We start from the raw sequence: 10,435 nt of genomic DNA, 5'->3' as shown, positions 1-10,435 counted from the left end.
ATTAATCTTTGCATTGTTATCAATAGATACAATTCCATGTCTCTTTTTCTTCAATAGACTTGTCAATGTCCTTTCCTATGGCTACCAGTTTACCCCAGTTTATTCTGGGCTCTCTCAGAAATTTAACAAAGATCGAATGTTTGGTTCAGTTGAACACACCAAATTGTTTATATAAATACCAGTCTGCTAACATTGCTAAATGCCTTTGTCAAAGAGATGCTGCAACAAGGCTTGACATTTTCGCAAGAAATTTCACACCATAAATATCTTACAATGTACGTGTATATTAAGCAAACATTGAAATTGTTTCCTATTGCATTCCATGATTGCAAGAGTAGACAACTATGACTGAACAAATGTTTTATGTGCGCTCCGAAGTAGCTTGTGGCAGTTCATATTGTTTATAATGGAATGGCTGAATAGCCTAGGTTTTGACAGTTTTCAAGCTTTAAAAGTTTATATTAATGATAGATATGCATCAAATAAGGTCTTGCCAATTTTGTTTTTGAGTATGAAATTAATTCCTGTTTCCTACTAATTTCCCATTTCCTCCTGTTAATTAACTACTGTTTTTAAACCAAAATCAATTTTATTTGGAACTTGTGTTATCAAAATTATCTCTTTCTGCTAACAATATTGCTAAATTCAAAATATTAAATTAATCATTTTTATGTACGCTAGACAGATGAAGAAAAAAGTTATTTGTTTAAAAATTATGACACAAGGTGTTAAAACAAACCTAACTTTGAGAACACTTGAAATTGTACACCGATGAATTTGTGTGCGACATTTTATAGAAGTGATAAACAACAAGAATATATAAAACCTTTTGACTATACACTGTGACTATCACCACCGTCAGAATTCTATTGATATTACAAAAATGATGCACAAGCGATGTGGAAGATAACTGCAACATCTGTTTAAGTTTTCAATTTTTTTCTTATATTAAAACACAAGTATATTCCAATTTATTCTATGGTATAGCCAGTAGGACAGTGTAGTGTATTAGATAAATAGATATCAGCATAATTGGAGGCTGGGAGTTCAAATCCAATTCGCAGCAAATTTCTCATTCCGAAAACTATCGCCATAGCTGGACAGACGGGCAAACATTGAAATTTATATAAATAGATTTAAAGAAAGAAATGTTCTCTAAAAATGTTTAATAGACAATATTATTACGGTAAAAAAGTTTATAATATAAAACTACGAAATTTTTTTATCATTTAAGGCATAAGACACTTTTAAAATGCCATCATAGACATTGAGTTCATTTTCCTCCCTATGAATAACCTTTTAGCTTTTGCTTATATGACCGAGTCTAATGCATTATTCTCTGTCCTTTTATGTTTGTCTTTTTTCTCCAAATAACCCGGGTAGTGAAGTTTAAAAAATGAGAAAGGAATAATCACAAATCAGTTTTTGTTTGCTAGTGCTTGCACAGAGAATCTCTGCAAGCTTTTTATCTCGAGTATCGGAACATCAATCAGACCGAAAAATCCATTCTCGGATATTTGTTAAGGACCAGTGAACATATCAATAGAGTCTTTCTTGTGCCATTCATTCCGACTCTTATCTAAGTCTATAGAAATTGATTAAACAGTCGCTTGTCTTCATTAGTTTACATAAGCGGTTAGCGCACAATGGAGTCCTTAGCAACACTCCTTAGCAACCAGATATAGGCAACTCCTGTGCACTAAGTACAGATGTTATTACTCTTCACTTCACTCGTAGGTCTGCAGTAGGTATTTTTGGTAGTTCTACTAGCATGAGTTCCTCTACGAGCAAATCTCCTCGGGGGAGGCTTAACAAAATATATAGGACACCCCCAACTCCTACACCAGACGAACTCATGAGAGCTGAGAAAACATTCGTTCTCGACTGCCAGGCAGCATCAAGCATTAGCTCGGATTACAGCAAGGCGAACCCAAAACTTGGGCCAGTTGTTCCTCCCTACAATGGCCAGAGAGACTCACATACCGATGGGTATTTCAAGTTTGTCAGCGTGCCGCAATCATTGAAGTTCTACAAGCAGGCAAGTGTGATGTCATGTTTTTTTTGTAGCTTGCTAGATCACAGACTAGCATGCTACGATGCTAAGTATCCTAATCTACAACATACATGTTATTAAAGTTTTGTTTTAAAATGATTTTCAAAACTGGTTATAACTGTGACGAACTTCTAGGTCGAAACATGTAGGTTTTATTTGGCTGTTATATTATAGTGGACAAGCAGCTGAGCTTAAATACAAGGTTGCTGAGGAAAACATACCTTGTAACGTTGCAAATTTTTCACTCAGTATATATATGCACATATGTTAAGCAATTATACGATTTGGTGAAGCGTTTTTAAACTGCCAGTATTTGCTGCAAGTTGTGCTTTCCAATGGAGGTAGCATCCACTCAAAAGTAAATAAGCCTTCGTATTGTAGCATAGCGCAAATGTTTTAAGAAGTTATTCCTGATCAACTCCGTGTGGCCCCGTGTAAATAGAAAACATCAGTGGATAAGTGTAGTTATTCTGATAACGGTTTCATTATCCAAGAATGTACATTAATGGACAATATTAGAAGTTTCAAACTGTTCTTTCCTTCTATTTATCAGAATAATTTCTGTTGTCTTAGTTATGCCTACCAACTGATCAATAAAAAGCAATATTTGAATATATGATTCTGTATACTCATACAAATCTAAGTCAAACTAGAGGTGGAAATGGCAAGGTGAAAGGCTGCATAGAATTGATTGATGATTGGAGAGCTGTGTATTGCAGGACAAAGGAAAGGGTACATCTATTGATGGGCCAGTTATGGATAGATTTAGTGAGTCTGGAGCAGGATTTCAATATCTAAGTCTGAGAAATCAACATGGTGCAGGTAAAATCTTGAAGGTTTTTTGAATACCAACACCTGTTATACTTTAATAATGTATATATGTGAACTTTGGACCCATTTTACTTATCTTCACAGATGACGCTGACAGGAGCTGATAAAAAAGGTGTAATAAACGCTTTTAATCAAACTGTCCAAGCTTAGCCCGTGGTCCACAATAGCCGTCTCAACATTGCATGAACTGTTGAGAGCATTTTTTAGTTACCCACTTTTTAATTGGCTAATATTTAGACTTGCGTCCTTCAAACTGTAGATTTTGCTACTAAATCTGGACTGATTACAGTTAGCATTGGCTGGATGCATTGACTAGTGAAGGTCAGCTAGTCAGCCCATTTTTGCTGCCAGCTCCACGGTCAGAACTGTCATTCTTAATACTAGCCAAAGGCTATTTATTCAATGAACTCATTTTTGCCAAAATTTATAGCCATATTTTAAGAATTCAACAACACTCGAAGCAAATTCCTAATGGTCACTTTTGAGCCAAAATAAATTATTCCGGCAGAATTCAACTCGGCTTGGCTCGCAGCGATACCACTAATTATACGTAAGCGGGTTGGGTAAAGGGGCTCTCACAAACTCTGAGTATTTCTATTTAGTTAGAAAGCCTTTTTCTGAGCTGAATACCTGACCTTCCTGACCAGTTTGCTATCGAGGTCTGGTTTTTTAAAAGTTGGCAGATCATTTCAGGCGGATGACCAATGTCATTTTACACACCTTTAGGTCACTCAAGGCAAGAAGTGGATGGTCATGCTCAATTTATGAAAGGAATTAAGCCAATCACTGGATTCAATGGAGCCTACGGTTATCGCAGGAACACGCCGTGGCTTCGCACTGAGCCTTCACCATTTGGCACAGCCAGCCGGTCTCCGACCCATTAACCAAACACTGCTCGATAAATTAAATCTTGCACTAACTAAATATCAGGAGACATGTTCTGGAAAATATCTTACATGAATATTTCAAGACAGTCAAGCGATGATGAGGGTGAATTGGTGCAGCTATTTTGGAAAGAGCAAATCAATAAGGCATACAATAATACACCGATATGTCTAACGATTATCATTTGATTCTTGACTCCTTTTGTTGACCATGTTCAAATCAATATTTAGCTAAGTTCCACATAACATCTATACTATCACAGATTTTTAGCCTCCAATGAAATCTTTACAATTTTGATATTGGTATAGATTAAAAATGATCTAATTACAAATAATAAACTTGAAACAGTATATTTTACATTTTCTATGCTAGACCCTGTGCCCCTTGGAGTTGTCTTCTTGCAATTGTTTTAGTGATCATTATTATAAGTGTCTGAGCTTATATAGCTATCTGTGCTTTGCTTGTGGTCTTGTGATGTTTGTGCTACTATCTGCTCAATTTTCAATTTCTGCTATCTCGCATTTATTTTTAAAATGGTGATGCATACTTGAAACTGTCTGATCATATGTATTAAATTATAAAATATTTAATTACAACTAACATTCAAGGTATTAATGTTGTATTGTGACAATTCTACTCTAATTTTAGTATACAATACGATATTGCAACAACTGCATTTTAGTTATTGCATACAATATGACATTACACCTATTCCACCTTAGTCATTGCATAATGCATACAATATGCATTATAACAATTCCACTTTAGTTATTGCATACAATATGCATTAAAACAATTCCACTTTAGTTATTGCATACAATTTAGCATTATAACAAATATACTGTAATTATTGCATAAAATATAACATGACAACAATTGCAGCTTAGTTATTGCATACAATATGGTATTACAATTTGATCATATTTTGTTCATTTGCTGATATAATCTAATACAAGAATCCACCCTATTGTGCAAGTCTGGGTTCTGATAACTGGGTTGTTGATTATACATGTATATGATGGTTGAATGAATGAATTATCACACGATGCTTTATGATGAGTAATTTTTCTTAGCAAACTATTCATACTCCATTATGTTAAGTAATAAGGAAAAGTGAAAATTTCCTGTAAACTTGAAGTTATTTTCTTTAATACACAAAAAAAACAGTAGCTTTGTTAAGAATATTGAGAACTCATACTGCAGTTCAAGCTAACTACTTTATAGTCACAATGTATTGATTGCAGTCAATCCTTGAGTCACTTGTTTAGCATAGAAAACGAGTGAGTGAGAATAAATTTAAAAGCAATCAATAGATAGAAATGCGCAGTCTAGAATGTCAATAGAGTTGAAATATATAGAAATTTTCAATCAGTGTTTCATCTACTTTTATACAATTATTCAACTGCTATGTTTACAAATACATTGTAATCAATATGGTACAAAATAGAGTGGATTTCAAACAATTAACAATCAATATGCTAAAACACTTAACTCAGTAAATATTCCATACAGGAAGTGTGAGCTGTACCCGATATAGGGCAAGAGATTCTTGATACATACAAACTGGGGAATGAGCAGTTGTCTAACCTTAAGAAAATAACTCTCCAAAGTTAGTGATTACCAGGTTCCGGAAGCCTTTTGCTTGTTTCGGGCAGCCTCGGTTTCCTGATAGCGTTTCTCCGCACCTGGTATTTCCCCAAGTTTTCCACTGCGATAATCATTGATAGCCTGCAATTGCACACATGGCGTCAGCTGATTGAGAGGCAGTGACCTAACCAGCCTATAATAATAATAAACCTAACCAGCCTATAGTAATAATAACATGACAGAGCACATACTTCCTGTATTTCTTCCTCAGTGTTCATAACGAAAGGTCCATGCTGTACTACGGGCTCCCCGATTGGCTCCCCACAAGCAAAGAGTAATCTACACTCTGAAATAATCATTCAGTCTAAATAACAGACAATGAAGATATAGCAGCCCACCCAAAAAGAAAATGTCTGTCTTCATTGTGACGTGTTATTAAAAAAAACGTTAAGCACAACTAATAATAATACCTCTTCATAACTGCCTCCACCAAGAATCTCAGCTAAATTGAGAGAAGCTCAGCTCCATCATACGTATTACAGCACAGCTACGTTATTTTTTTGACGGAATGCAAAACAAATCATCAGAGAAATATAGTTCGTTTGGCTCGAAGACGAGAACAGTAAACCCCAGTCTATAGCTGTCTATCATTACGTAGTTACATTTATTCACATTAGGGATATACATGTATGTACATTAAATTCCACCGTGCTAGAAACTAAGGTATAGCAACTCAACTCAAATGAGCTGTTGGAGCTTACCTTCAGTAGGAGATGCTTTCATAGTGAAGGAGTCGCCATGGGCGCTCTCACTTAACACAGCCACCTGACCCATGGTTATGGCGGCATCAGCTGACCCGACCTTACCTACGTACAAACAAATAGTTTCTCTGCAATATCTCAATAAACTATTTTTATGTTCTCATGCACTTTTATAAATTTTTAAAAAGTTATCGTAAGGGAAAATCTATATTTTAATACTAAAAATTTTGAAAATTAATTCTTGCAATAATAAGGTTCATTTCTTACAACTTGTATTAAACCTCAGACTACATTTCTCACTCAGACAAACATGTCTAGCCAGCAAAATTTCTATCCTTGGCGATGCTCTATCACCAAAACATACAAAAGAATTCCTAAAATCATAGATACTGTGGCGGTTCTCTTTTAGCTCATTAATGCTTAGTCATCTCGCTAGTACACAGTGAAAGAACTTCCCCAGCAAGAAATAACGAGAGAGGGTGATCATGTGATTGTTAAATCATAACTGCCACGACTAGCTTTCATTGTTTTTTTAAGTGAATCAGACACGCTGATTCCGATTTTGAACTCAAAATAAAAATTGGTCCACTAACTTTAAAAGTCATGAAGGCTTTTTTACAGCATTTCAATATTGGTCTCGAAAACAACACAACAAGCTCCGCCCATGAATATGTCACGTATGCTAGCTTTTTAGGAATGAAAGTTTGAGATGTTTACTCCGGTTTAGAATGATAGAGATGGGTGTTTTAAAACTCATTATTATCTAAATCCAGCCTTCAAAATAATCTCAGTCTTTTATGAAAGGTAGATAAGCTATTTAACATTGCTCATAGCTTGTTACAGGGTGTTTAATAGGCTGAGCACCGAGGAAAATGAGCTCAAATTTGCGCGATTTTATCACAGGCTAGCATTGTTATCATGCTTTTTTGAGCTTCAACATTCTGTAACAAGCTATGAGCAATGTTAAATAGCTTATCTACCTTTCATAAAGGACTGAGATTATTTTGATGGCTGAATTTAGATAATAATAGGTTTTAAGACACTCATCTCTATCATTCTAAACTGGACTAGACATTCCAAACTTTCGTTCCTAAAAAGCTAGCATACGTAACATATTCATGGGCGGAGCTTGTTGTGTCGTTTTCGATACCGATAATGAAACGCTGTAAAAAAGCCTTCATGACTTTGAAAGTTAGTGGACCAATATTTATTTTGAGTACAAAATCGGAATCGGCGTGTCTGATTTACTTAGAACAAAAGATGGAAACTGTATGTGGCAGTTATGGTTTAAATGCTCATAGATCATGGAGACCCACATTGTTCCATGCTCATAGATCATCGAGGCCCTGATTGGTCAATGCTCATAGATCAAAGAGGCCGGATTGGTCTATGCGCATAAATCATAGTGACCGTGATTGGTCGACCCTCATAAGTCATGGAGGCTTCTACCAATGCAGCCAATTATGTTTACTGAGCTCACCTTTACCTCTCCAACAGTACACAAAGCCTTGGTAGGAGTTCGGCAAAGGGTGGTCATAGCAGCCACCCGCACTGATTCTTATATCAAGCAATAGAATCTTAATATGAGTTTCAATCGGCGAAGTTTGACCTAAAGCACAGAACAAGCCGTAGGAGGGCTAGTAGCAATGTTACATTGTTACAGATATTCTTTTAAGCTCAATGTCACGCTCTTTGGTTTTTCAAATATGCTTAGTCATGGTTGCAACATTAGTATACCAACAGTTAATCACCATATTAAGAGACTACAGCTTGGCACTGAGTCCAAATGTGTGTAACTATGATGATACATCTGAACCAATTTATCTTTTACATTCTTCACACACAACAACAACAAATACTCCAGATTGCGTTTTACCATTTACTAGTACTTACTACGTACTTACTTACGTACTTACTTAATCAGTGTTACCAGGATTTCTTTCATTTTAAATTAGATAGCCTGCACGTAGATTTTAAACACAAATTGTTACACTGCTTTCACTGCTACACTGCTTTCATGACAACAAACCATGAACTGATAATTGTCAGCTACTGCGGAAGTACCATTGTGGGTTCAACGCTGAGAAGGTTAGTTTCCTGTTCAATAATGAAGTCTAAGTGAGTCGGAATAATAATTGTTCCTATAATACAAAGCCTTTCAACATTTGTGGGGGAGTAATGAGCTTTGTCGAAGCATTGGCAGTTTAGAGAATAACAAGCACGCCGAGTGGCAAGAGAGCCAGTTTAGTTTTGCTAAATGTGCAATGATTTCATGGCAGTCACTTAATATTAATTTCAAGTACATTTTCTAAACATCAGATGTACAAACAAAAAACCCTGGTGTTTAAAATAAAACAATTTTCATGTAAAATAATGGTGTCAAGACCTTACCTAGAGCTGACCCAGCCAAAACTCGGATAAAGGTTTTGCCATCAGCTGATGTCACCTCTGGAACATTGGCTGCAGGGGTGTCTTGATAGCGTGGTGCAATGAATTTGTGAGATTTTGGTAAATTAACCCAGAGTTGGAATCCTTCCATACGTCCTCCTCTCTTCAAAAGGTCAGCCGGGGGCATCTCTGAATGCACGACGCCCCTTCCTGCTGTCATCCACTGCACCCAGCCAGGTTTTAAAATGCCTGCCCAATATTCATTACTCGATATCAAAGTACAAGACACCATTTAAAAAGTTCAAATCTAAAGCATTGCAGCGATAAATTATAAATTTAAATCTATGTATCAATGTAAGTCTACATAAATGGTATCACAGTTAGGGTGCTGTACCAGCATTAGTAATATATATTGCTCGCTTAAACAAGTAAATAAGTCACTTCTCGAAACAACACAACCATATTAAAGTGATAATTCGACAGCAATATCTGCCAATCCACTTAATTCATTCCAGCAGAGCTCAATACTGTTTTTTGCCTAGGATCAAAAGAAAGATTGTTAATGTTTTTGCAAAAGGTCCCATTAAATTCAGACTCATTGAATACAATGGCAAATAAACAAACACTCATATGATTTAGGTGGTATCATCAAGTTGGTTACCATTTTATGAGACTCAAAAAATTGCAATACTGCATAATTTTGGAAGAGCGACTCGATGTAACTACTTTAGGTTTCAAATATCTTGCTGCCCTGATATAGCATTACGACATGGATGTATTATACAAAAACTACAATCCAAATCGCACCTGTATTGCCAGCAGAATCTTTGTGTTCAATTCCACCATCTATAACATAGGTGACTGTCTCAAAGCCTCGATGTGGGTGGTCTGGTGCTCCTATTGCTTCACCCGGTTTATAATCAACTGGTCCTAAAATTTACTAGCCCAAGTTCATTTATTGTAGTGTAAAATATAAGTGCTGTAAAATAGTTTTGATAGATCAAGTGTGCATGAAAAATGAAGAACACTACAAACTTGTATCTTACAAACAATAGCAATAAATGGAATACTAAAATTGATTGTAAAGTTGGCATTTCACATATAAACTGCTTTAGTAACGTACAAACAGAGCTAAATGCTTTGAAAAATTTCACCACTCACACACATTTCTGAAGGGTAATAAAGTAGGCCTATAACTCTAACAACAATAACTAATATCCACTTGATGAAAGCAGAAATCGTAGAATATAATATGTTTTCAACATAAGTTATTTATAAATATTGAGATCAAAATAGTCTACGCAATCGCTAAAGCTATGTTTAAGTTATAAAAACGCAGAAACTTTAAAATTGGTCTAACACGACCCCGGCGTGTTCTGCGCATATTGACAACAGCTTCAATAATATTAATAAACAGCTCTTACCTAAATGGTCCAACATGATAAATGGATCTACATTTGAGACGCCTCTATTTCCCACAGGTCTTCTTACAAGAAAGCCTCCACCTTCTCTTAGCTGTTGTGTATTAGCTAGTTGAACAATTGCACGAGAAGGCATCTCGATTAGAGCCTGAAATTATAAGCGCTTTCCTGTTACGACCGCTCGTTGCCTTTGCAATGCGTTAGTTTCGCTTTCGGAACATCCGAGTATGTCCAGATATGTACAGTATTGCCATGCGATTGTCAGACATGTTGACAACGCGTTTAACTACAATCGTTCAAACTAACCGTTCAAAAATCGATCTAGTATTTTCGGGGTCTTACAACTCCAACAATCGGTGAATACGACAGTAAATCATGGTAACTTTGTGTACTATTTTTACTGCTTTTGTGTATGCATGCATTTCTGACCGTGAACAAATTTTGTCGCACAAATACATAAACCTAAACATTGTAAGTCTACAATTCTGCCAGTCTACTAACAGACTAAA

General features: G+C 35.8%; 2 protein-coding genes across 2 annotated transcripts; one reads left to right on the top strand and one right to left on the bottom strand.

Moving 5' to 3' along the window:
• The first annotated feature begins 1,667 nt into the window (after positions 1 to 1,667).
• On the top strand, positions 1,668 to 4,230 carry LOC137391514 (sperm microtubule associated protein 1-like). The gene is made up of 3 exons (XM_068078017.1): positions 1,668 to 2,044; positions 2,773 to 2,875; positions 3,611 to 4,230. The coding sequence occupies exons 1-3, from the start codon at positions 1,772 to 1,774 to the stop codon at positions 3,766 to 3,768; spliced, it is 534 nt and encodes a 177-aa protein (XP_067934118.1). The 5' UTR covers positions 1,668 to 1,771; the 3' UTR covers positions 3,769 to 4,230.
• A 659-nt stretch (positions 4,231 to 4,889) lies between these two features.
• LOC137390161 (uncharacterized) lies at positions 4,890 to 10,305 on the bottom strand. The gene is made up of 7 exons (XM_068076441.1): positions 9,930 to 10,305; positions 9,313 to 9,435; positions 8,509 to 8,754; positions 7,598 to 7,726; positions 6,118 to 6,222; positions 5,608 to 5,702; positions 4,890 to 5,497 (listed from the first exon to the last, which is right to left on the bottom strand). The coding sequence occupies exons 1-7, from the start codon at positions 10,060 to 10,062 to the stop codon at positions 5,387 to 5,389; spliced, it is 942 nt and encodes a 313-aa protein (XP_067932542.1). The 5' UTR covers positions 10,063 to 10,305; the 3' UTR covers positions 4,890 to 5,386.
• Positions 10,306 to 10,435: the final 130 nt, after the last annotated feature.

This window comes from Watersipora subatra, chromosome 3 (genome assembly GCF_963576615.1).
Source record: "Watersipora subatra chromosome 3, tzWatSuba1.1, whole genome shotgun sequence".
Taxonomy (NCBI): Eukaryota; Metazoa; Bryozoa; class Gymnolaemata; order Cheilostomatida; family Watersiporidae; genus Watersipora; species Watersipora subatra.
Note: the sequence above shows the minus strand (reverse complement) of the source record. Positions and strands in the feature narration are given on the sequence as shown.